The sequence below is a fragment of the Mustela erminea genome, chromosome 13, assembly GCF_009829155.1.
Source record: "Mustela erminea isolate mMusErm1 chromosome 13, mMusErm1.Pri, whole genome shotgun sequence".
NCBI lineage: Eukaryota > Metazoa > Chordata > Mammalia > Carnivora > Mustelidae > Mustela > Mustela erminea.
In genome coordinates this window covers 68,328,794-68,354,571 of record NC_045626.1, presented here as the reverse complement: position 1 = coordinate 68,354,571, position 25,778 = coordinate 68,328,794, and the positions used below count along the sequence as shown (strand labels likewise).

The 25,778-nt window shown below is 45.8% G+C and overlaps 1 protein-coding gene and 1 long non-coding RNA gene across 11 annotated transcripts in view; one reads left to right on the top strand and one right to left on the bottom strand.

The window, feature by feature from the left end:
- Positions 1–25,778, top strand: part of DEPDC5 (DEP domain containing 5, GATOR1 subcomplex subunit) — a 136,784-nt gene that overhangs the window by 98,119 nt on the left and 12,887 nt on the right. For 7 of the 10 annotated variants that reach the window (XM_032310146.1, XM_032310151.1, XM_032310150.1 and 4 more), the window contains 7 exons: positions 1,532–1,640; positions 4,522–4,587; positions 14,872–15,026; positions 17,443–17,520; positions 18,027–18,159; positions 19,579–19,687; positions 20,953–21,177. In XM_032310146.1, the coding sequence (XP_032166037.1) occupies positions 1,532–1,640; positions 4,522–4,587; positions 14,872–15,026; positions 17,443–17,520; positions 18,027–18,159; positions 19,579–19,687; positions 20,953–21,177 (875 nt within the window). The remainder of the gene's footprint in view (positions 1–1,531; positions 1,641–4,521; positions 4,588–14,871; positions 15,027–17,442; positions 17,521–18,026; positions 18,160–19,578; positions 19,688–20,952; positions 21,178–25,778) is intronic. The other 3 variants (XM_032310152.1, XM_032310149.1, XM_032310148.1) reach the window with 1 other exon arrangement.
- LOC116571796 lies at positions 21,172–25,287 on the bottom strand. Its single transcript, XR_004277997.1, has 4 exons — positions 25,009–25,287; positions 22,359–22,516; positions 21,982–22,097; positions 21,172–21,882 (listed from the first exon to the last, which is right to left on the bottom strand). It is a non-coding gene; the product is annotated as an uncharacterized LOC116571796 (long non-coding RNA).

Here is a 25,778-nt window from a genome sequence, read left to right as displayed (position 1 = left end):
TAAAAACTAGAAGAAAAAAAAAGAGTGTAACAGGTTACCATGGAAACTGATTTTTAATCTCTGGTATGAGATTACTTGACAATCTGTAACAAACATGTCAGAATTTGAGAGTAGGGAAGTCTTACAGACTGGGTTCTTGGGGAGGCAGACTGTGATGGAGTTTAACATGCAGGATTTTTTTTTTTTTCCATGCAAGATGTTTATTAAGGAGAGTCAGTGGGATAAGCATGTGTAGGAAGCAAGAGTGGACTGAGGGAGAAGCCCAGGTGCAGCATAGCCCCAGGGACAGCTTTGGGCCACCTCTGGAGCTAGAACAGCCTTCAGAGATGAGCCCAGGTGGACCAACATGGCCAGACCTGCACACTTCCTCATGGATCATTCATTGTCTATGGGCTGCTGTGGGTGGTGTGGCAAGAACCTGAACAGGCTGCTGTGCAGTTGGGGCTGTCCCCGAAGGGGCTGACAGGTGAGCTGGCTGGACACTATGCCCAGCTACCATGACAGCAAGGCCACAGCAGAGGGACCTGGGCAGTGCCTGACAGTGCCCACTGCAGGAAGTGTATTTTGCAATAATAACGAAGATTTAAGACTATATATAACGTGAGACTTCTGGAATCTTCCAAACAAAAATTCAGTGATGCGTTGAAGCAGTCTAATTTGGGGGAACATTTAAGTTATGATAGCTCATAGTTATTTTTAGTACAGATAGAAGGAAAATAAACGTGGAAGTATACTTTTATGTACATCAGAGCTGAGAGGGATAAGATGTTCTAAGAAACCATTGTTGTGGGGCGCCTGGGTGGCTCAGTGGATTAAGCCGCTGCCTTCGGCTCAGGTCATGATCTCAGTGTCCTGGGATCGAGCCCCGCATCGGGCTCTTTGCTCAGCGGGAGCCTGCTTCTCTCTCTCTCTCTGCCTGACTCTCCGCCTACTTGTGATTTCTCTCTCTGTCAAATAAATAAATAAAATCTTTAAAAAAAAAAAAAAAAAAGAAACCATTGTTGTCTCTGGTTATGAGATAGTGTCTGTTAGATTCTGTTAGATTTGTGTGGCTGGGGGGCGGGGCAAGGATATCAAGTGTGTGCATTTAAAAAATTAACATGTAAACCTTTGAAATGTATGGGGAGTCAATGCATTTCCCCATCTAGTTTATGCCACGTTACTGCAGCCCTAATTTTCAGAATGTGCTTCTGCTGGTATATTTAATACAAACAGAACAAGTCTTCCCAGTGGATTAAAAAAATGGTGTTCTTGGGTGGAGCCACTCACACCATGTTACTTCACTTTTCAAAGTAATAGGTACTGCCATAGTGCTTCTTAAATTGGGCTCTTTTCTTATTTACCTTGGGGGACTGGTGATTGTCCAGGAAAATGAATGCAGTTAAGGGTATTGTGTTGGGCCTGAAAGAGAAACAAAGCAGAAGTCTGTATTTCAGAGGTGACAGCTGACCTGTCTTCATTTCATCTTGGCTGACATGGCCCTTTACCAGGGGCTTTCAGCAAGCTACAGGCGTGTTTTTCCATCTTTCAGGTGTCTAGGAGAACAGCAGGCAGCTGTGCATGGTGCCAAGAGCTCCTCCCAGCCAGCTGAGAGCAGCAACGTTGCCATGACTCCCACCTACGTGGACAGCCCACGAAAGGTAAAGGGGGCCACTCCAGCAGGGAGCTGCCTTGTGCTCTCAGGGACCCAAAGTGGAGAAGAAAATGAAGAGTGATTCGAATCCAGGGATGAATGTGCTGAGGATTTGGATGAATTCTACCCTGAATCCTCTTAAGCATTGCCATTTCTGTAGAAGCCGTTTCTGCTCAAAGTTGTAAGGAAGTTAGCTGCTAGATAAATGCAGATATAACACAGTCAGGCTAAACTATATTGGTCAGGTCCCAAGATCTGGCTTGAGCTGTGAAATTGGCCATCTGGTTTTCCTTCAGCTACATCTTTGGCTCTCCCAGACAGGAGGTAGAAAGCTAGTGGGGTAGCTCCTATGAGAGCTCACTCTTTGATAAAGAAATTCCTATCTGTTTGCTTAAACTCCTGAGAAATATAGTCAAATGGAGGCATCCTGTGGGGGAAAAGATCAAAATACGGGGCCTTGGGCCTCTCCTATAGAATAGTAAGTACAAAACTCCATAGGTCAGGCTTTTTGTATCCTTTAAGAGCGATACACTTGGCTCTGTCTACTCATTCAGGGAAATTCAGAATGTGAGATCATCTGGTATGGGAGTCAAGGTGAGCTGACTATGCATTGTCTTATCTGGCCTCTATCACTAGAAGATGAAGGAGATTCAATAGATATATTTTATTTTTCAAAACTGTGGCCAACTTGCATGCTTATAAGTCTGTATATGTATTTATATTTTAAAATTTCACTTCCATATCTTAAAAATGTCCTAGTCAGTTAACTATTTTTTCAAAACATGATTTAAAAAAAATACACAATATTTTATCATATAGATAGACCTTCATTTATAACTTACTTTTTTGTTAAAAGTGTAGATGGTTTCTTTACCAAAAAGAATTTTGGTAATTATTCCTTAAATTTTTACTGTTATTCTGCACTGTATCACAATTATAAATAATACTGCAAACAGCACCCTTGTACATAATTATTTGACCACATCTCTTTTTATTTCTTTGGGATAAATATATCCCATGAGGATGGAGGGATTAAAATCTGAGAAAGAGTATCATCTGAGATTATAGGCAGCTTATATATTCTCTAGACCAGAGGTTGTCAAATCTAAATAAATATTTTAGGCTTTGTGAGCCAAGAGGCAAGATCAAGGGTATTATGTAGGCATTTTTTTTTTTTAATGTAGGTACTTCTATATTCATTTAAAATTTTAAAAACTACCCTTAGCTCAGAAATTATAATAAACCAGTAGCCAGATCTGCAGGCTGTAGTTTGCTCACCCAGCTCTAGGAAGTGACTTTACGTACAGTCCCAAGGATATGCAGTCTCTGCATAAGGAATGATCTGTCAGTTAAGAAAGAATCTTTTCACCTCTGTGTAAATCTCAGCAGCATTAGCCCGTCTGATTCTCTGTGTTCTAGTGGAGAAGGGACACAGATGAAACAATGAGATTGCAAAGGCGCCCTGCGTGCTGCCCGCTAGCTGTTACCCATACTTATTGCCATCTTTGAGGATTAGAACTAGTCCCTGGGACAGGCCTGAGAAGTAGAGAACTTATAGAACCACAAGCAGTAAGGTTAAAATGCACCAATGACCAAATATTAGATTGCTGTTCAGAACATTCTTCTCATTTTCCAAATGAATGCTAAAAATCCACATGGATGGTTATCATTTGTGGCCGATGTAGATCCCCAAGCAATCAAAGGGAAGTGAAGGTCTTATGAGATGGTCAAAGGGAAGACCTCTGGGTGACATACTCAGAAATGCCAACAGTGTCTCCAGTCAGCATCTTGTGTTAGGAGGCGAAGAGTGGTCCCTGAACTTGCATCTCCACAGCCACACATTCCCATGATTTTTTACTTGACTTCAAAGTGGTTGATCGGGAAATGGCAGCAGTATTGATGAAATGGACCCTCACATAGTTCAGTGATTCTACTTTGAGAATTGGAGAAAAGTTGTAAGAAAGCAGACTTTCAGATTTATCAAGTGCCATTTCTGAATTTCAGTGATAATATGGAAAAAGTAAAAGTATTTGGAAGGGACAAGAGGACACTTAATGATTTTAAGAAAGATGGAAGGAGGGGTCTTTGGGAAAGCCATTTTTGTTTCAAATACATGGAATCCTGTACCCCACAAGGGTAGGGTTCAGCAGGGAAGGCAGCTTGAGAGCTCTCCCACCTCCCCTCTCCCATCCTATGAGTGCTTATGTTTCTGACACTATGTGTATTTCAGCTTCTTGGTTATTTTGTTATACAACCAGTGGAGGAGAAGGTATTGCTGCTTCTGGATCCCAACTTTGCCTGCATTGAATCCTTTTCTCCCATCTGGCTGCCGTGTTTATTAACTGAAGACCTCAAACCTCTGTATCTCCCCAAGAGGGCTGCTGGTCACCCAGCCAGGTGGGAGGCCAGGAAGTGACCCCTACAGGCTTTCCCCCACCTCCTCACCAAGCAGCTCTGTGGCCTTTTCCTCTCCCTTGACATAGGTCTGAAGAAAGTTCAGAGCTATGTGGGAGGGTGCAACATCCAAGTGAGGCTCTGATGAGACCTCAGGGAGCTTGGACACACCTTCTATCCCTGTGTTTGCTCCCACACAGATGGGACATTTGCCTGGGAAGGTGTGAGTTCCTGCTAATGCTTGCATTTGGATATAGTCTTTCTGGGTGGATCGCTCCCCCCCCCCCCCGCCCCCGCTTTCTCTCTCTCTCTTTTTGTTTCCTCTCCATTCCCCTCATGTGCCCTTGTTTCTCTCCTTCCCTCCTTGTTTTATTTTTATTTTTTTCTTTCATACCCTTCTCTTTCCCCTGATGGTTCACCACGGGTCCACATTCGTCCCTTCGCTCCCTTGCATTTGCTGCTGCCACCGCTGCTTCCTCCTCCTCTGACTTCAGGACGGGGCCTTCTTTATGGAGTTTGTCCGCAGCCCGCGCACAGCATCGTCTGCCTTCTACCCACAGGTCAGTCAAACTCTGAGGGCTCTGCAGCTCGTGCATGCCTGTCCCATCAGCAGAAGGCTTCTGCTTGGCTCTGAACAGATAGACTTGGGCTGAAATTGAGTTTGAAGAGCAGCTGAAATTGAATTTGGCCTCAGAGGTGTGCATTCCCTTCCATTGGGTTGGTGGCGACAAAGGGGAATGCAAATGATGAATGCAGGAGAGCAGAGGAACCATCAGCATCGATGCTCTTGTTTCCCAAGTCTGCTTCTCTCTGCCATGTAGTTGCCACCAATTCTCTGCCACATCAGCAGCATCTTCCCTTTCAGGTGTTTTGTCCATCTAATAGAAGCAATGTGAAATATGCTTTCTTAAGAACTGAGCACTTGCTTTTTTCCTCCTAATGCAACCTGATAAATTCATAGCAGTGTGGCAGGAAGTGGTCAAAAACAGCAAACAAACATTTATTAATAGGGCATACGCTTCATCATAGGTTTAATGATGGGTGACACTGGGCAGCTTGCCTCGCCTCTGGACTTCCCTTAACTAAATGAGTCCAAATAAAGGGTTTGGACCAGACCTCCATAGGCCTTCCAAGACTAAACAGTCTTGGAAGTCTTAGTTGCTCTGTGCCAAACACATAGTGTTCTCTCATCTCATTCTCACTACCTAACCTGTGAGTTAATTTATCGTAAGTTGTTAACATGGAGAAATTGAAGGACAAAGAAGTTGTGCTTTACATAGTACAGGGTTGAGCTGGGATTTAAATCCAGGACCAACAGGCTTGACTTGTGACCCCTGCTCTGTGATTGGCTTTAGTAATTACTGTTCTGACAGGACCTAGGGGAAGGGAAACCGGACTCTATACCCTTTTTCAAGGCCCCTAAATATACGAAATTGACTAAGTTACAGAGATTTGAAAGAATTGAGAGAGTTTAGGGATGCCTGGGTGACTCAGTCGGCTAAGCATCTACTTCGGCTCAGGTCATGATCTCAGGGTTCTGGGATCGAGTCCCACATCAGGCTACCTGCTCACCAGGGAGCCTGCTTCTCCCTTTTCCTGCTCTGCCTGGCATTCCCCCTGCTTGTGTGTTTTTTTTTCTCTTTCTCTCTTTGGCAAATAAATAAAGTCTTAAAAAAAAATAATCGACAGGGCTTATGCAGAGAGAGATGGACTGAGGAGGACAGGACTTTGGAGGTTCAAAGGCAAAGGTTAAGGGATCCCTATCTGGTGATATTCAGAAAGCCAACATTGATTTAGTCCTCACTCTGCCAGCTACTGTGCAAAGGGTTTTGCACACGCAGTCTTCACAACAGTCTTTGAGGTATTGGTGTTATCCCCCCGTTTTCTAGATAAAGATACTGAGGCTTAATACATTACCTGGTCAAAGGCACACAAGTCGTGAGTGGCTGAGCCCCTGCACCATTTAGCACACGTACCTGGAGGGAAAGGGTAATGAGCATTGGAGTCTTCCCTTTCTTAAGAGGTCAGATGATGCTGTGCTTGTCTCTGCAGGTCTTCAGAGGTCTGCACTTGCCTCTTCCCAGTGAGCTGTGTCACCCTGGGCAAATCCCGATGGGGATCTCTGAGTTCTAATCAAGAATCTCTGATCTCTGAGTGTGGGAGGCACGCTGCATTTTTGGTTTAAATCAAACTCAGGGTGGACTTATTAACCTTTTACTTTCTAACAAGAGACTGTTATGAAAAGTTTTTGACTTGGATTAGAATTTAACATAAGAAAAATCAGCTGAGCCAGAAGGGAATTATTTTATAAGTCCCATAACAATGTAGCAGTCCACACAGCTTCACTTGGCGGATTTCCAGGTGAAACAAAAATGGACAAGTTCCCACAGTTGGAAATCACGTATAAAAATGAGCTGTTGGGAGAGGCACACGAATAAAGTTTGTATTAGTGACCAAGTATGTTGTTAAGCTTACACATAAATCAAAAGATTGTCTCTGCTCATATATAGTAAGGGATCCTCTATACTGACACAAAATGAGATTGTGCTCAGTTTGTTTTTGTTTGGTTTATTTATTATTGTTGTGTTAAAATATACATAACATGGAATTTGCTGTGTTTGTTTTCTACCATGACGTGTGGAGAGTGGAGTGGGGCACTGGAGTCAGAGGGCTCCTTTCGGATTTCGTCTTCAGCATTGTACCAGGGAGCTGCTTTAGGCGTGTGAATTAACCTCCTGAAGTTCAGTTTCCTCATTTGAATAAAAATATCTTCCTTGTAGGGTAGTTTTGAGGATTATAAAGAATATGCTTTTCTCAACAGACTTCAAGGGAATGAAATCCCATAAAGCATTTTTCTGTGCACCGAGCAGTTAAGTAACAGGTCAAGGACAACTAGGTAACTAGAAGAGCCCTACATATTTGGAAACTAGGTAACGCACTTCTAATAATGCCTGAGGTAGGGACAATGTCGCAGGCTGCATGGGATGTGGTGGCTGGCTAGTGGCTGGGATTAGCATAGGATTCTTACCGTGCCAGGTTTCTGTGTCCATTTGGGACAGCTGCTTATTAGAGCCTATTCGCCATTCCAGCAGCCTCTGCTCTCCACCCCAGTTCCCAGACCAGGAACCGCAAAGAATGGGTCATGAGCTCCTTAAGAGACTGGTGCTACGTGTTAAAAGACTGTCACTCCCTACTGAGCACCTGGGTGACTCAGTTGTTTGGACATCTGCCTTCAGCTTGGGTCGTGATCCTGGGGTCTGGGGATCGAGCCCTGCATCAGGCTCTCTGCCCAGTGGGGAGCCTGCTTCTCCCTCTCCCTCTGCTTGCCACTCTCTCTTTCTCTGTCAAATAAATAGATTTTTAAAAAAATCTTAAAAAAATAAATAAAGACAGTGTGTTGGCTCTGGCATCAGACTGATTGTGAGCCTTTTGGCAGCTGCACAAACCTCCCTGGACCTCAGGTTTCTCATCTGTAGAATGAATGGGACTAGTCATGTTTTCTTTGTAGGCTTGCTCTGAGAGGGAACTGAGATGAAGCTTCTGTGTGGTTAGTTTGGACCCTGGCATGTAGAACATTCCCCCATACGTGTATCTGTGTGTGGGAGAGGGGAGGAAGGACAGGGGCTGAAGGTACCAGGTAGTGACCCAGCTTGATTGGGCCATCAGCTGTTTTTCCCGAGTGTGTGTGTGTGCGTGCATAAAAATGCACTGGACCCGGGTGACGTGTCCTGCGCCTTTTATCTCTGAAATTCGGGATGACCCTGTAGGACCTTGCAATGTAAGTCCTCCAGCTCTGAGTCGCCAGGACTTTGCCTGTGATTTTTGCCCTTCACAACAGCTTTCTACTGACAAGGGGTTCCTTCTGGTCAAAGGGGGTAGGAGGGAATCACCCAGACTCTGACTCTGCTCAGGGAAGAAAGTGCCTGTAAAATTCAAACAGACAGCAATGTGCAGAGGGTTCCAGGTAACAGGGCTGTGCACCAGCCGTGGAAACTAGTTCCTTGTGCCACCAATTCATCATTCTAATGATAATGAACCTGTCACTCTATCTGATAACCGGAACAGAGCTACTCAGTGCTTTCTGTGCCCTGCTTTCTGGAAATCGATTTTTATCATCACAAACTGACACAAGCATTTAGAGGGCATGAGAAGCCCTTGGTAATGAAATTTTCCTCAGAATTCAGTCTGGTATCTTTAGTCTGTGGTTTGGAGCTGGAGGGAATATCATAGTCAAGAGGACAAGCTCCTGCCACCTGAGGCCTGAGCTTATGTTAGGCTTTCTTCCCTCCCCCATCCTCTGACCCCCAGCCCGTTACTCTCAAAGCAGGCATGGGTCTCAGGGGCTCACCCCAGCAAGGACTCACCTCCTTTTCTCCTTCATTTTTATCACCAGTCCTCCACTCCCAGTCCCTGTGACCATTTCTCACGCTGGTCCTGAAGGAGCTTCCAGCGTGGTTTCCTTGCTTCCATCCTGGCTCTTGGCAGTCTGTTTCCCAGCCCAGGGTTTTGCTGTAATGGAATACCATAGACTAGGGGCTTAAGGGGTGCATTGGCTTCTTCGAGTTCTAGAGGCTGAAAAGTCCAAGATCAAGGTGCCAACACATTCGCTTCCTGGTGAGGGTCTCCTTCTGGCTTGCAGATGGCCGCCTTCTCTTATGTCTTCAGGTGGCAGATATAGAGAACTGTGGTCTCTCCTCCTTTTACAAAGACATTAATCCCATTATGACTTTACCCTCCTGCCCTCATCTAAACCTAATCAGTTCCCAAAGGCCCCACCCCCAAATATAATCACATAGGGTTTAGGGCTTCAACATGTGAATTTTGGGAGCACATATTCAGTCCTTAACATGTGGCTTTCTTCCTTTAGGATAAAGGCCAAAATCCTTATGATGGCCTGGAAGGGCCTGCATGATCAAGGCTCTCCCTCCCTTTCCAACCTCATCTCTGTCATCCTCTTCGTCACTCTTGGACTCCAACGACAAGAGCCTTTCTCCACACTGCTGTAGGCACTAAGTTTCCACCCACAGTGCCTTGGCATGCACTGTTCCCTCTGTGCCTGGTTAACTCCAAGCCATCTAATCAAATCCTACATCTTAAAGATTCATACAGCTCCCGTGCCCCTCCTTTCTGCTCTTCTCCTGGTTCCACTTCTGTGTTTGTATGGCTGGGTTTGATTAGTGCCCAACTTCATGAGACTATAGGCCTGTAGGCTCCCATAGGGCAGCTGCCATGTCTGTGTTGCTCACCGTTGATTCTTCAGCACCTGCCTGGCATTTAGGACGAGCTCAGTAAGTACTGCCTGAGATATACTAATGGGGGAGATAGACACGAAAATGTTTATTTGAACAATGGAACAACAACAACAAAAACAAACCCAAAAAACCCTTTTCTTTTCTGTGGATAAATTAATTTCTTTTCTGTGGAACCATTTTGGCTTAAGTATGCGGGGGATTGGAAAAGGCTCCTAGCCCCCAGCAGGTGTGCCCTGTGATGGCCCCAGAGATGCTCCCATAGTCCCCCAGGCTGTTGCAGAGTGCACTTTGAAGCCACAGCTGTTAGGGCCCAAGTTTTGGGCATGCTTGTGGGAGCCCAGAGAAGTCAGAGTCAGTGACCAAAAGTGGACTTTTTACCCTTTGATCTGTTTTCTCTCTTTGGAGACAAGAGTGAACAAAAGGCTCATGTCCCTGGGGCCTTAGTTCTACCCTCCCCCCAGAGGACCTTAGGGTCATATTAATCAACCGTTGCCCTCACCTAAACTCTTCACCATCAGTCAGGCTCTTATCAGAAATCTCTGTGCAAGGCTTTTGCCATGAGCACAGTTTTACCTGCAGGACATTCATCTCATTCCCAGCTCCTGAAAACAAGTTCAGCCTTGCTGTGCATTTTTAACTCTTGAAGTGGTTGCAAATACTTAAAAATCAGGAAATGTCATACAGAACACAGGTTTCTGTCTTGTATTATAAAATAAGCTAGATTTGGGTCCTGGTTTCCTTCCCAGTAGTGTGGCCTTTCCTTTTTTTTTTTTGGTAATAGCCAGCTGTGCTGATATATATCAATAGTCCCTATACATATTTTCATTTTGCCACCTTTGCTGTAGAACAGTGTTGTCCACTAGAACTTTCTGTCATGATGGAAGTGTTCTATATCTGTGCTGTCCAACACAGATGGTTAGTCACACATGGCTAGTGAGCATTTGACAAGAGGCTGGTGCAACTGAGGAACTGAATTTTACATTTTATTTTAATTTATATTTGAATAGCCACAGATAGCTAGTAATCACTGTATTGCATGGAACAGGTCTAGACGTTTAAAATGTTACCATTGAAGTACTTATGGATACTCTAGAATGTCACATTTTCCTACCCTTGTTTACTTTTTTCCTCATTTTTTTCTATCCTTGTTCACTGGATTTTCTCATATATTTATTTGATCTTATTGTATGTCTATTTATTGATAATCTCTTCCTTTTTTTTTTTTTAAGAGTGGTGCTGAGATATGAAAATATAAATAACCATTCAGAGTCAGGGGCTAGGATGGACATATGGAAGAGGGAGGCTGTACCTGTGGAGAAAATGTGGTTCAGTTGAGATCAGAAATCCCGAGCGCTTCCTAGGCATAGGGCTGTCCTAACATGGGCATTCCTTGTCTAATGTCTGTTTTTCCTTCCCATACCCAAATGGCAAACTCCATGAGGGCAGGGGGGCAGAGGTTTGATTTGGAAGGATATTCCAGGGGCACCTAGGTGGTTGGGTTGTTGCCTTTGGCTCAGTCATGATCCCAGAGTCCTGGGATCAAGCCCCACACTGGGCTCACTGCTCAGCAGGAAGCCTGCTTCTCCCTCACCCTCTCCCCCTGCTTGTGTTCCCTCTCTTGCTGTGTCTCTCTTTCTGTCAAATAAATAAAATAAAATAAAATAAAATAAAATAAAATAAAATAAAATATATCCCATCCTTCCCTGATACTATAAAGCTTGAGAAACCTGGCTATGTTGCTGAGAGTTATTCCAAGCTCTCTGAATATGAGATTCTGTCATGGGTCCCTTTATGATGCCTCTAAATGCCCTCAAGGAGCCAGGTGAGGGGAAACCAGGTATGCCACTTAGCCCACTTTGTCTTCAGAAGAGACAAAGCAGTATGTTCTGTCTGCCACCCTCGAGGTACAGTTAGAGAGCTGGGCTGGCAGATGTGGCAGCTTTCTGGTGGCTGATGGTCTTCCAGCATCTGAAAGTGGGGCTGTGACAGGCACACAAGTTGGAGGTTCCTTGGGGGTGCCTGTTGTGGATGGTGCGAGCCTCTAGGGCATCCCTGGTGGAGCTTCATCCCTCATCTTCTCCCATGGCTTGAGGCGTAAGGGAAGGGGGAATGGGACTGGGGATTGGTGTTGCAGTTTAGGGTTGGTTTGTTAATAATTAACTAAATACCAGACTTCATTTGGGTTTCACCAGCTTTTCTTTTAATGTCCTTTTTCTGTTCCAGGCTCTAGTCCAGGGGCACCAAGTTGCATTTAGTTTTAGTGTCTCCCCAGTGTCCTCTGATCTGTGACAGTTTCTCAGTCTTTCCTTGTTTTTGTTTTTTAACAATGTGGAGAGTCTTGAGGAGCCCTGGCTAGATACAATGTAGAAGGCCTCTGAATCAGGACTGACTTGATGTTTTTCTTCTGGTGGAGTTATTGACAAGAATAGCTCAGTGGTGAAGTATGCTTCTCCTCACATCATACTAGGGGGTCCATGGGATCCACACAACATCATTGGTTACAGGAGCCTTCATCACTTGGTGTTGTAGTATTTGTCAGCGATCTCCATTATGAAGTTACTGTTTTTCCCTTCCTATACTCTGTTCTTGGAGCAAGTCCCTAACTGTAGCTTACTCAAAAGAGGATGGAGAGATTCACCTGCAGCTTCTGGAGGTGGGGGTGTCTATGCAGGTTATGTGGAACCCCTCTGTAAGGAGGATTTGGAATAAGGTTCTTAAAATGGAGTTGCACCTGGGGTGCCTGGCTGGCTCAGTTGGGAGAGCATGTGACTCTTGATCTCCGGGTTATGAGTTTGAGACCCACTTTGGGTGCAGGGACTACTTTAAAATTAAAAAAAATAAAAATAAAAAAATAATTTTTATTTTTATTTATTTTTTTTTTTGTAAATGGAGTTGCATCCAATACCAAGCACCTCCCACCACTTGCCTTTTCTAGGCCTCTGTGCAGATTCTGCCCTTCTGTCCATCCAACTCCCCTTGTCTTTCTGTTCATTCCAGAAAGGTCCTTCAGGTGGGTTACGGCAGTAAATGCAACCTCCAGAATAAAATGTGACTAAATGAGGAAATGTAGGAAAAGAAAAACTTAAGATAGGATATCATCTGAGGTCTTATAAATTATCTCGAGTTTAATGCTAAATTCAGCCCTGAACTATCTCGGAGCCAAAGAAAAGTGGGAAACATCTATTCTAGGATTCAGAGTGGTCCTATAAGGTAAAGGCAAACCATTTGCCCTGGAGAAGCATAATCTTTCATGGTATTAAGTTCTAAGCAGTCTCTTGAAAGATGGACATTATACGATATAGTGCAGTGGGTCAGGAAACTATGGGGCAAATCTGACCCACATCTGCTTTTGTAAATAATTCTTACTGGAACAGAGCCACACCCATTCATTTACTTTATTGGGCTGCTTCTGTCCTTCTTACTGAATTGAGTAGTTTCAACAGGGCCCTGTAGCCCACAAAATCTAAAATAATTACTCTCTGCTCCTTTTCAAAAAATGTTTGCCAATTTCTGATTCAGACGGCCTGCTAAAATAAAGCTATAGGAATCATGTAAATTTCTGGCAGTTTAGGCTGGTTGGGCAATTCTCAGGTGCTGTAGATGAGAGTTAACCCCACTATAGGGGTCTGGAAGATAGGACCTAAGAGCTGGGTCTAGCCCCCATCAATTAGCTTCTTCTCTTTTAATTTCTTTAAAAATTTTATTTCTTTGAGAGAAAGAGAGCACATGAGAGGCGAGAGGTCAGAGGGAGAAACAGACTCCCTGCTGAGCAGGGAGCCCGATGTGGGACTTGATCCCAGGACTCTAGGATCATGACCTGAGCCTAAGGCAGTTGCTTAACCAACTGAGCCACCCAGGTGCCCTTCTCATTTAATTTTATGGTCTAGTACCTGTTTCTAAGTCTTGCTGGTTAGAGGCAGATGGTGATTGGTAATTGCAAGCTGCTTCTTGTTGCATTTCTCTGTGTATTTATGGTGCTAGCAAAGTCTGTGTGGTCTTTTTTGGAAATATTGAGCCTGATGTAGGAGAATGGTTCTTTAAGAACTGGTGACTACTTTATTTCCCAGGGTGCATTCGGTTGTATCTGGAGGTATTTTTAATTGTCATAGCTGAAAATGGAGGGCTTGGGGGTGCTGGTGTTAGCAGCATCTAGTAGGTGAAGGCAGGGTTGCTGTTCAACATCTTATAAGGTACAGGACAGTCCACCCAAAGACTCATCTGGCTTTTAGTGGCAATGGTGCCAAGTTTGGGACACCCCATTTTAGAAGGAGTGATTTTTACAACATCCAACAAAATGTTTGATAATAGAAGGCTCCCTTCTGAGGTACTTAAGAAACCCATATAAGAGGGACTAGGAGTCAGATTTTTCCTGGAGTGCTCTGGAAGTGCTGTTCTCTCCAGGTATCTGCTGTGGGGTACAGTACAGCCCTTCTAGGTGAACAGGTCATAGTCCTGCGCTCTTAAGATGTTTAAAGGGAATAAGACCAATAAAATATTACATGAAGTAAAAATTGGCAGCTGCCAGGAGGGGGTTATAGAGATCCAAAGTAGAGAGTGAGAGAGATGGTTTTCCTTTGGGAGCTGGGGTGAGAGTGAGTCAAAAGACATTTTACTGAGGAAGCAGCATTTGAAATAGCACTTAAGATGATGGGTTTTTAGCTTACGGTTGTAGGGAAGGGCACCTCGAGTCAGCAGAGCACACAGACGGGATTAAACACATGGGGTCTGATTTGGCTGGAAATGTGTATGTGGGTGAGTAGCCGGCTGTGCAGGGCCATCACCAACCAGGGTTGTTTGTGCTGGACCTGCAAGGCTCTACAAGTTTGGTAGCTCATGGGGAGACCTGAAAGATTTCAGAGTCATGGAGCGATGGGATTAGAACTGCTTTTTTTTAGGAGGATGAAAATGGAGGTGGCTGGCAGGTAGTGTCTTCAGGGATGAGAGGCTGCAGTTGGTGGTCAGGTAGGAGACTGTTACAGCCTCTCCTGGGAGAACAGGCATGATGTGGAAATACATGTGAATCGGCCGAGGCGAGGCTGCAGAACTAGGCCTCTCTTTAGAGGTTAAGCTAGAGAAGGAAGGGAGCTACCAGAAGGCCCTGAGGATTGAGCCTGTACACTTAGAAGGTTGATATCCTGCTGACAGACACAGGAAAGGAAGGTTGGGGTGGCAGGGTAAGCCATAGTGAGGGAGGGCGTTTGCTAGGATATTCACCCGTTTGTCTCTAATTGTATTCTCTCTCTCCCACTTTTCAGTCTCACAGGAGTGCTGCCTTTCTTACTATTTCTGTGGAGTTTTGTTTTGTTTTGTTTTGTTTTTTTTAGTGTAAATCTGTGGCTTGAGTCAGGTGCTGGAGCCATTTTTTGGTTCTGGGGATTCACTGTGAATGGCGATTTCCTATCAGCTGTGGTGTGGGGTGCAGGAATTCCCATGGCTCTGATAGAAGGCAGCCCACATGAGACTGGGCTGGGCTCCTGTAGCTCTTCACCACAAACCACTGAGGGTTATGAAGGAGAGAGGAATGGGGAGGATCACATATATAAATAGCCTTAAAGAATTTCATTGTTTTGTTCATTTCCAAATCTCCTTTAGGTGTCTGTGGACCAGACAGCTACCCCAGTACTGGACAGCACCAGTTTGGGGGTAAGCACAAGCCAGTCTGTGGACAGAGGCAACAGCCAGGCCTTTGGGAACTCCCAGAACTCAGGGGAACAGAGCTTCCCCCCTGCAAACTCCAGTGACAGCAGGTGAGACTCAGAATGGCCAAACTCATGCACTGGGGAAGCACTGGGGAGGGTCTGGCCTCAGAGGCTGTGGAGGCTGAGTCCAGAGTCCCAGGTCCACTATCTGACTCAGCTGTGAGTTCTACCTGGAACTCTACCTGGAACTACCTGGAACTACCTGGAACTCTCTACCTGTGTAGTTCTACCTGGAAACCTGCTAACTCAGGTCTTAGCGGTACCTGTTTGATGGGGCTAAGGATCTGTGCCCTGCCTTCCTTCCTGGATAGCTGACAGGTGCCCACAGAGACCCAGGGAAGTTATCAGGCATTGTGCAGGAGTGGGCTTTGGGGAAGGGATCCTGGACCCAGTCTATCCTGCTGAGTGTGGCACACCTGATGCCTGACTATGGACAATCAGTATCTGCAACTTGAAGAAATGAACAGCAGATGAGTGGCTGGTTGTGCCCCAACCATGGCTGTCCTTTTCCTATTCCTGAGTATCTGAGGAAAAAAGAAGCTGCTTGGACCTCATTTACTTGAGAAAGTTAGCCCTAGGTTTTATTACGATTTGTCACATCTGAAAAACAACTTTTTGATTTCCTTCCCAGCTGTGTTAGCCTTCTAATATTCTGCCCAGTCTATTCTGGTTACCTCACTGTCCTGCGACCTGAGCAGTCCTTGGTGCAATGGTTTCAGATGTGACTTCTGCATGCCTTTATCCGAGAGCAAAAGGGCCCCTGCGGCAGCTCACCTGGCTGGCCCCTGCCAGCGGCCACCCACTTTCCTTTCTGTCCCGTGGTCTTCCAGTTTTCCCTGCTTCTGGTGCAGGGCACCTCACTCACTCTGGCCAGTAGGGCTGAGGATCACTTCAGAGGCAGCAGGCAGCCTGGACTTCTTTAGTCTCTTTTGTCCCCCCAGGCCTAATATCCCCATCAAGCCTGGCTGATTTTTCGGCTCTGGACGTGGAGGAGAGTGGAGGGGCTGCCTAGGGAGGGAGTGAATTTCTCTGCTTCCTCATTGAGTGGCAGGTTTTGTTCTGCTTTTGGAAGAAAAGAGGAACTGGGGATTCTTAGGCTGGAGATGAGAAGACCAGAAGTGTCACAAATCATGATGATGAAAATGACAAAGAATAGGTCCCATTTTGTGATGAAGAACTGACTAGCAGTTGGTACTGCCTCTGGGAAATGGGCTGCATAGAGGAGCTAAGTTCTCTGCCATCGAAGATGTTCCTCAGGCGGGACAGCCTCTTGTTTGGACTCTTGTAGTAGGGGACTTAGAAGGAAGTTCACTTCATGGGGGAGTGGGTGGTGTCTTCACAGGCTTTTTTATTTTTATTTTTTTAATTTTATTTATTTATCAGAGAGAGAGGGAGAGAGAGCGAGCACAGGCATACAGAATGGCAGGCAGCAGCAGAGGGAGAAGCAGGCTCCCTGCTGAGCAAGGAGCCCGATGTGGGACCTGAGCCGAAGGCAGCTGCTTAACCAACTGAGCCACCCAGGCGTCCCTCACAGGATTTTTTAAACCTGAGATTCTGAAATGCTCCACGGAGTCCTGGACCCTCCAAATAGGAAGAGGCGGCTGAGATTGAGGAAAGGGAGAGGTTTTATGGATTTGAGGAGCTTCTGGAATAAGCTCCAGGTTTGGTATGGTGAGCGGCTACGAGTGTCCCCCACCCAGTAATCTGGGCTCAGCTGTCAAGTATTGCATATGTTTAAAGCCAGACCACTGAGGAGGAACTAAGGTGATAGGTGGTAGAAAGTTCTGGGCTTTGGAAACAGGCAGACCTGGATTCAAACCCGGACCTGATACCTCACAGCTCTTTAACCTTTAACCTTTATCTGTTCCTTTAACCTCTCTGAGTTTCCAGTTGACATTACTGTTATTATGTTCAGTATTGTTCACCATTTGAGACTTTGTAGGTATTGCCCCTACACTCAATATTTTACACACATTAGCCTCATGGCACCCCCAAAAGATAAGGAATAGTATCACCCCCATCTTCAGATGAGGGAACTAGAGTCCCTCCAGCTGGTAAGCGATGATACTGGAATTCTCTCTCTCCTGCTCTTACCAGGTTACCTAGCGTTCTCTGGTGAGATTAAATGGTGGGGAAGGCCTTGGGGGTAAAACCAGAGCTGTCCAGGGAGATCTCTCGGAAATGGCTGAGGTAGTAATTAAAAGGGGAGGTGCTTATTAAGGGAAACAATTTTGGACACAAAACCACTTTGATTTTTTTTTTTTTTTGAATCTTAACATGTACGCTTTCAAAGTAGGAAACCCCCCATGAGATATCCCTAGGATATAGTGACCAGCATTCGCTTGAATGCCTTCAGTATCACTGTCATCCTTGGCCTCCAGCTCTGTAAGAATGGTTCCTGAAGGTCATGCTCTTGACCGCACCCGTGTCCCCATGCTTTGCTGACTGGACATTCTGTTTACAGCTCTCAGCAGCTGGCAGCAAGCTCCTTAACTTCATCCTCCACCCTGACGGAGATCCTGGAAGCCATGAAGCACCCCTCGTAAGTGGTTTGTTATGTGTATGAGTGCAAGGGTAGGAAGATTTCAGAGCCCTGAGACACAGTGATGCTCGGGCAGTATGATTTGGTGGATTCAGCTGGCTTTATTGTTCAACAGCTGTGAGACCCTGGATAAGTTACTTGATCTCTCTGAGCCTAGGTTATCTTGTTTGTAAAATGGGATACTTGTGGTTAAGTTGCAGGCTTAGTGTAAGGATTAAGTGAAATAATTATGTAAATTACCTAGTACAATGCATGACAGCTATAGGTAATTCTCTTAAGTGTCAGATTCCTCTTCCTTCATCTTCTCCTTTTCCCCCGTAACACCTCCTTTTGTCCTACCTTGCAGATTTCTGTGGGTTTAGGAATAGTGAGAGAAATTATACTGTGTGGAGCCTTACTTCAGAAATTAAATGCTCTAGTGGGAGTCCCTTCTTTCTCACCTTCTCTTCTGCTTGTTGCCACCATGCACACATACCCTGCTCCCTGCCTGCCATGTTGCAATTCAGGACGGGAGTCCAGCTGCTCTCAGAACAGAAGGGCCTCTCACCGTGCTGCTTCATCAGCGCAGAGGTGGTGCACTGGCTGGTGAACAACGTGGAGGGCGTCCAGACACAGGCGATGGCGATCGATATCATGCAGGTGAGACAGCACTGGCAGGACCCATAGGACCGTCTGCTCAGGCCCCCGAGAAATCAGAGCTGGTCTTTGAAGCAGCTGTCCTTTCCAGTAATGGGATCTGTGAGTTGTGGTAAGGCTCTGTTTTTAGTAAATATAAGTCAATGAACGTGCAGGTCTTCATTTGAAAGACACTATACCTTGACTTAAAAATCTAGCAGAATTTATCATCTGAACTGAAGTGTTCTGGATGGAGTCTGCGCTCTTGAACGTTGGAGGAGTCTGTGAAAGATTCCCAGGGAATGCCTTCTCTCTGACCTCCAGCCCCCATTTCGCCCGGGGCTACCTCCTTCTTATTCAGGATCCAGGTCTCTGCCTCAGGGACCTTCTGGTGCCCTGGTCTTACTGTGTCAGAGCACTTAGCACAACGGAAGGAAGATGCTGCCTATCTCATTTCATTGTTTCCCACCTTGACTGGGCTCCTTGAGGGCTGAGCTATCTCTTGTCTTCCCATTTCCAAATCACCATGCTGTTTGGCACACCTAGGCACCCAGCAAACACTTGCTGAATTTAATGACACTGTTCAGAACTGGAATCACACAGGAGAGGAAAAGAACAGGGAAGGTCAGGTTGGCTGATGGGGTTCATGCTGTCCTGTCCACACAGAGGCCCCCACTGAAAAGAGTCCCAGCTAACTTGTCATCCCTGAAACATAAAATCAGTAGCTGATTTGAATAAACATGCAATCCTCATTTCCCTCTTCGAGGGTCTCATTAGGCAGTTTTACATGACCTTTACCCATCCCTGAAAATCAGATTTTCCTTTTTACATGGTAGAATACTTCTACAGCCCTTAAAATGAATGAGCATGAAGGATGCATTAACAACATGGACAGTGTCTGAAGCATGATGTTGAGTGAAAATCCAATATGCAAACTGATAATTGTATCATGCCATTTATTTAAAATTTACAGTCTCACAAAAACACCTCATATTCTCTATCAGTCCTTGTGCATATAATAAAATTATTAAAAACATGCATGAGAATAATGTTATACTAACCATTTATTTCTGGGGAGAGAGGAAGAGGAGTGAGACATGGGAGGGTCCACAGAATATTTTGTTTTGTCTTCTAATTAAAAGATCTGAAGTCAATATAGCAAAATGTTAAGTTTGTTGAACTTGGGTGGGGGTATACCTGGATCTTCTTTATACTTGCCTGTATATTTGAAATAATTGATGATACTATAATAAGCCTTTGAATTGTGTAATATAATTTCATCAGGTCCAGCATTTATCCTAGAGCAATCATCATGGCTGATGGGGGGTGAGGAGTAGGGTCTCCTTAATGTTCTGGTCACTTCCTCGACTCCAGGGAACTGAGGGCTGCACCTCAAGATGTCCCTCCACAGTAATTTCAGAGTTTCAATGTCTCTCCTTCTAGAAAATGCTGGAAGAGCAACTCATCACACATGCATCTGGTGAAGTCTGGCGGACCTTCATCTATGGCTTCTATTTCTACAAGATAGTCATGGACAAAGAACCTGACCGAGGTCAGAGATAATGTGAATGCTGTTGTCCATGGGGGCAAGTGTTTTTCTTGGTGACTTGCTTTGTCAAATGATGGTGGTTCTTGAGTTCCTTGTGTGACTTTGTATTCTAAGTAGACAGATCTGTCAATTTCCTGAGCATTTGTACTTAATTTAAGCATAACCAGAGTGACGAGTATTTCTTAAAGCTATGGTATGTTCTTGGTCAGAACGGTGTGGATGGAAGATAAACCTACAAGAGGCCAAGGGATCTTGGTGTGAGGAAATTCCCATTAGCCATTTTTGGTTACTAATTTGAGTAATAGTGCTCCCTTTCCTGCCACTATCCAGTGCAGGTGGTTCTGAGTATAGACAGGGTCTGATCTGACTTACAGCACTTTTTACTTGCTAGACTCCCATTTCTTACCCCAGAAAGACTATCAAATCCTAGCAAGTTTTCTAAGATACATTTTAACTTTTTTCTTTTAATGAGAAAACATAATTCCAAGAGGGAACCCATTCCAGCAAGGTCAGAGGTAGCTCATGTCATGCTTAAGGCACCCAGGATTCAGAGCCATGGCTCTAGTCCACCCAGAACCCACAGGGACCTTGGCTGGAGGTGACTCCCATCCTGCAGACAACCAGCTTCTCAGCCTCTGGGTTTTGGGAGTCTGATGAAGCGGCGAGCACCCTCACTGTGCTCTTTTATCCAAGAACATGTCGGAAGTGGATCTGTGCAGGATTTTTCCTGGTACCCAATAGCATGTCCACGGCCACCTCTCCCCTTAAATTCTCACTTGGATTAATACCAATTTTACCTTCAAGTTGGGGGGAAAAAAACAAAGCTGGTTACTGTTACCTGCTCTGAAATTAGAGGTATGAAACTGAGGGAAGGAAAATCTTTTTTAATTGAAGAAAAGTTCACGCAACATAAAACGAACCATTCTGATGGGAATGCTTCTCTGGCATTTAGTACGTTCCTGGTGTTGTGCAAACCCACACCTCTGTCTAGGGTCCATATCGTTTTCTGGACCTGTAATGAACCCTTGTGTCCAGTGACAGTCACTGCCAAACTCCAACTTCCCCCACCCCACCCCTGGGGGGATCTGCCTCCTGTCTCTAGGGAGTGGCTTATTTTGGATATTTCATTCAAGTGGCACCCTGTAACATGTGGCCTATTGTGTATGGTTTCACTCACTTAGCATCGTGTTTTCAAGGTTCAGCCCTGCATCGGTACAAAAATGAGCATTTGTACTGAGGGCACTTTCTTTCCCCTTTGCTTTTCCCAGTGGCCATGCAGCAACCCACCACCTGGCACACAACGGCAGTGGAGGACTTTGCCAGCTTCCAGCGCAAGTGGTTTGAGGTGGCCTTTGTGGCCGAAGAGCTCTTGCACTCCGAGATTCCTGCTTTCCTCTTGCCCTGGCTGCCTAGCCGGCCAGCCTCCTATGCAAGCAGGCACAGCTCCTTCAGCCGCAGCTTTGGAGGGCGAAGCCAGGCAGCTGCGCTTTTAGGTAGGTGCTCAGCTCAGATGGGGCCTGGGGATGATGCCGGGAGCTGAGGGAGAAGGGCAGTCAGCCAAGGGGACAATGCCACATGGACCAGGATTAGAGCCACTGCGCCTGTCATACAGGTAGTCTGTCCACAAGGTGGACTCTTGTATTAGCTCCCACTGACCTGAGGGGGTCAAGATCGTTATTATCCCAACCAAGAAACAGTGTCCAAGAACTCTCAAATCAGGGCACAGTGCTAAACCTGCATAAACAGGAGAGAATAGACAGTGGGGCCACTTTTCCCGAGAAGCAGCCAGACTACAGGGATTGTGAGCTGCTGCTCACTCCTGGTTTAGGACCTGCCAGAAGCCTTCCCAGGACCTTAGTGTCTTAGGATGTCTGAAGAGAAAGGAATCTCAGAGGTTATCCATTCCAGACACTGAGGCTGAGCATGAATCTTTCTTCCAGCTTTCTTCCTCAGATGTGCTCACCACATCAAGGCATGTAAACTAGGAGTCTTCCCTCCTTTCCTTGGTTCCTGCAGTTCCAAGATAGGGGTGCACATTCACATATTGAATGGTAGTGACCTCTGTTAGGAAATGGGACCTCTGCTCTCAAGGACTGGACTGATGGGTTGGGCTGTAAACGTCTTTAGGCAATGCATGCTCTAGGCAAGCAGTCACAAGATTTACCTCAATGGCAGGTTGGAGAGATCCTAAAAAAACTCTGGAAAGAAGGGAGGAAATGTGACATAGATCAAACTCCAGGGAAATTCCACCTTCTGCCTAGTTTGCCTGGAAATGCCCAGCTCATTAGAATTCTTACCTAGCTGGTAGAATGGAAATGCTAAGAGTCATGATGGTTTCCAGATTGTCAGATTCACTTGGATCCAGATGTAGCTTTGAACCTTGCCTTATACCTTCACCCCAGCATGCCCAGCACTGTGTGTGAGAATTGGGGGGGGCATGGAGAAGACAAAACTATGAAGAGAGTGGCTCCCCTAACCCCAGTAGTCACGACTTACCCGCTTCCTTGCATTGCATTTTTAACTCTGCCCCTCCTTGAAGTCTTTTGGAAAAAAAGAGGCCATCTACTCCCTACCTACTAGTTACCAGTAGCACACCACCCCCTCCCCGCTGCCCTCCACACCACCACCCAGTGAGGCAAAATATCTCCTGACATTGTCCAATGTCCCCACTTACTCCTGGGTCAGAGTTACTGCTTTGGGAACTGTCCCCTTTGCATCATCATTCTGGTTCTGGAGGCTCCTTGACAGTTTCTGCATATGCACATCCTCATTAACAAAGTCTCCTCCTTCAGCAGGCTGGTGGAACCCTCTCCCGTCCGCCATAGTCCTAAGCTTAAGGTGAGATTCAGATTATTCATTTTAGCTTTGGTTCTTAGTTACTTCAGAAAAATTGCACTTAAAGAGGAGCACCGTATGGAAAAAATAAGTCATCTGCTCAAAACAAAGGGAGAGTAAGGGGGAAGAGAGGATTTAGGTCTTCATCAGGTGGTCTATTAAGCAGGTGTCCTTCACTTGGGGTTTGCATGTGGACGTTACGGTGTTGGCATTGATTCTTTTTTTTTTTTTTTTTTTTTTAAAGATTTTATTTATTTATTTGACAGAGAGAAATCACAAGTAGAATGGAGAGGCAGGCAGAGAGAGAGAGGGAAGCAGGCTCCCTGCTGAGCAGAGAGCCCGATGCGGGACTCGATCCCAGGACCCTGAGATCATGACCTGAGCCGAAGGCAGCGGCTTAACCCACTGAGCCACCCAGGCACCCTGACATTGATTCTGAAACCAGAAGGAATTTCATATGTTTGCCTCTTTTCTTGAAGCTGTCCTTTCATTAGTTTTCCAGTGGCTCTCAGGATTATAGTAGAATTTCATTCATCCGCTTCTTTTCCCGTTAACCCCCACCCCCCACAAGAAATGTGTTTCTTACCACTGCTAATTCTATCCAGCAACACCCCCCAGACCTCTGTGTTAGGATAGGAGCTACTTCTTCCGAGCCTTTTTTTTTTTTTTCCCAGGTTAGAATGTAGACATTTACTTAAGTGAGAAAGATGAGTTAGCTTTGAATTGGACTGTCCTCAGTGTTGGTTTTTTCCCCCTCAGGAAAGAAAAAATTAATCTGGTTTATAGGGGGAAGAAGAGGTGTGTATCATTTATGACCTGCTCCCCTTTCTGTTTTTTTCGGCGTGTTCCTTTTCCAGCCTTTCAGATTCTTAGTTGGAAATCTGCTTGTCTTAGCAGAAAGACGTTCTGATATTTCTGATGGGTGCCACAGTCCTGTCTGCCCTGGCCCATGGTGGCTCCCACTTCTCCCCTCATGTTGTCATTTGTCGCCTACCTGTGAAACTACAAGGGCATCTGAGACCCGGGGAGAAGCAGCACTGTATCCCTTAAGCCCAGTCACACACCCTTGACTTCTCAGTTTTTTCTTGATAACCCCACTGGGTCTCAGGGTCAGAAGAGGCTGCCACACACCTCGGTCCAAACCCTGATGTGTGAATATTTTCCATCCCACTCCTAATAAGTGGGGAGCCAGCTACTCCTTGAAAACTACCCCCAACACGGCACTCACTCCTGTGACTGACTACTCTTTCCATTTTGGGGCAGCTCTGGGTGTGACTATTGATCTCTGGTGCCCTACCTGAGACTGCAGTCTCTTCTCCTCTAGTGGCACTCATCCCCTCCCAGTTCATTGTCAGCCCCCTTGCTGTGACCCGGGGCAAGGACCCTCAGCCTGTTCCTCCTCTGGGTTTGCCCCTGTTTACTGCAACTCAGTGTAGCTCACTGTCCCAAGGTGAGTAAGTTTGTTCTTATGCAACTAAGGAGTGATTCAGAGAACTTGCTGGAAACTGCAGCACAGCTGGGGCCTAAAACTTTGTCAGCATTGTTAGCCTACTGGCCATGTCCATACTGTCGAATCTCATCCCTGAAGTAGTGAAAGCTAGTGGTATCTTGAGCCTGTAACCACTTGGCTGAACAGGACACTTCCTTGGGCTTCCTCAGACTAGCCCATTCTGAACTGAATATGCCAGATGGGAGAGAGGTGATGTGTGAGGTTCTCTGCTGGTGTTTACTGAGTGCCCTTTCTGTTGTGACCCTGGCTTTTCCCCCCAGGAGGACTACCCCATCCAAGACCAGAGAACAAAGCTTTATTCCTTTGATTGGGGCTAATAAGTAAAAGGCTACTGTGGTTGGGCCATGAATCAGGAACACAAGGCCGAGACAGAAACTAGTTCTGATGAGACTTCTAGCATTGGAGCCACCATGTTCTTTAGCCTCAAGTGTCCCAGGTGGCTGAGCAGTGCCCATGGGAGTCATGGAAATGCCTCATATTGAGCATTGCTGAGCTTGTAGCTTAAATGGGGGAGGAAGGAATAACAGGAGGGTTTCAAGTGGGGTGGCTAAAGAAGAAGGAAAGAGTCTGCAACCTCCTGGCAGCCATGTTTTCCTTGATCCTCAACCCTCCTCCAGGAAGCAGCTGGGTGGACACCACCTCAGTTTGCAAATGAGGAGCTAAACCATTAGAGCTGAAGCCCTGTCCTCAGGGGCACCTGGCTGAATGGCCGAGCATAGATCTTCCAACTCCAAAGGAAGAACATTTCCCATTTTGCACATTCTGGCTATGTGAGCATGATAAGCTGTATACCAGCAGCTGAATATCAGTCCACCCCGGGGCCATTCAGCATCCTGGCTGTAGCTCCACTGCTGCTCAGCAGGAGCTGATTAAAATTGCTGATTCAAGAGCCATTTTATCCTTGTCAGTGGTAAAAGCCACTCAGGGCTTCTACCTGCAAAACCCAGAACTAAGCTGATGGCTTCAGATAAAGGGATACCTTTGGATTCATGGGGCTGAGGAGAATGAGGAGCTGATAATAGTTTGTAGAAACCCGACGTCTGGCACTGCCCAGTCAGGCAGAGCAGAGCCCTGATCTTTCCATTACTTCTGAGCCTCCTTCAGGCCTTCAGTCTGGTCAGGAACTTGATTGATCCATCCTTAAAACGTCCCTATCTTGGGTTGAACAGGATTTCTGAGCAAGAATTCCAGATAGGATGAGCTAGTTGGATACCAGTGTAGAATCTGAGTAACACGCCGTTGATGGAACAGGGTATTGAAATTCATTATGAGGTTTCGATGCTTGAGAAAAGATTCTAGAACTATTGTCTTCCTGGGCTGAAACCAGAAAAACGAGACTTCCTCCTCCTCACTGTGGTCTGGGCTGTCTGTCCCATGGTGTCCCTTTGTGGGTCACTGGAGGGGGAAGATCTGGGGTTCAGCCTGGCTGAGGTTCTGACTCTGATCTTGGTCAAGGCATTTCTCCTTCATGGGCTGCTGTTTCCTCATCTGCAAATGAAGGAGTTGGAGCCAATGAGGGGAGGCAAACTATGGCTTAACCAGCCAAATCTGGACTACCATCTGTTTGTTTGTTTGTTGTGTAATAAACTTTATTTTTAGAGCACTTTTAGGTTCACAGCAAAGTTGGGTGGAAAGTACGCAGAGTTTTCATATACTTCCCACCCGAGCACATGCGCAGCCTCCCCCACTGTCTATGCCCTGCACCAGAGTGGGGCGTTTGTTACCGTTGGTGAATCTACGTTAACAAGG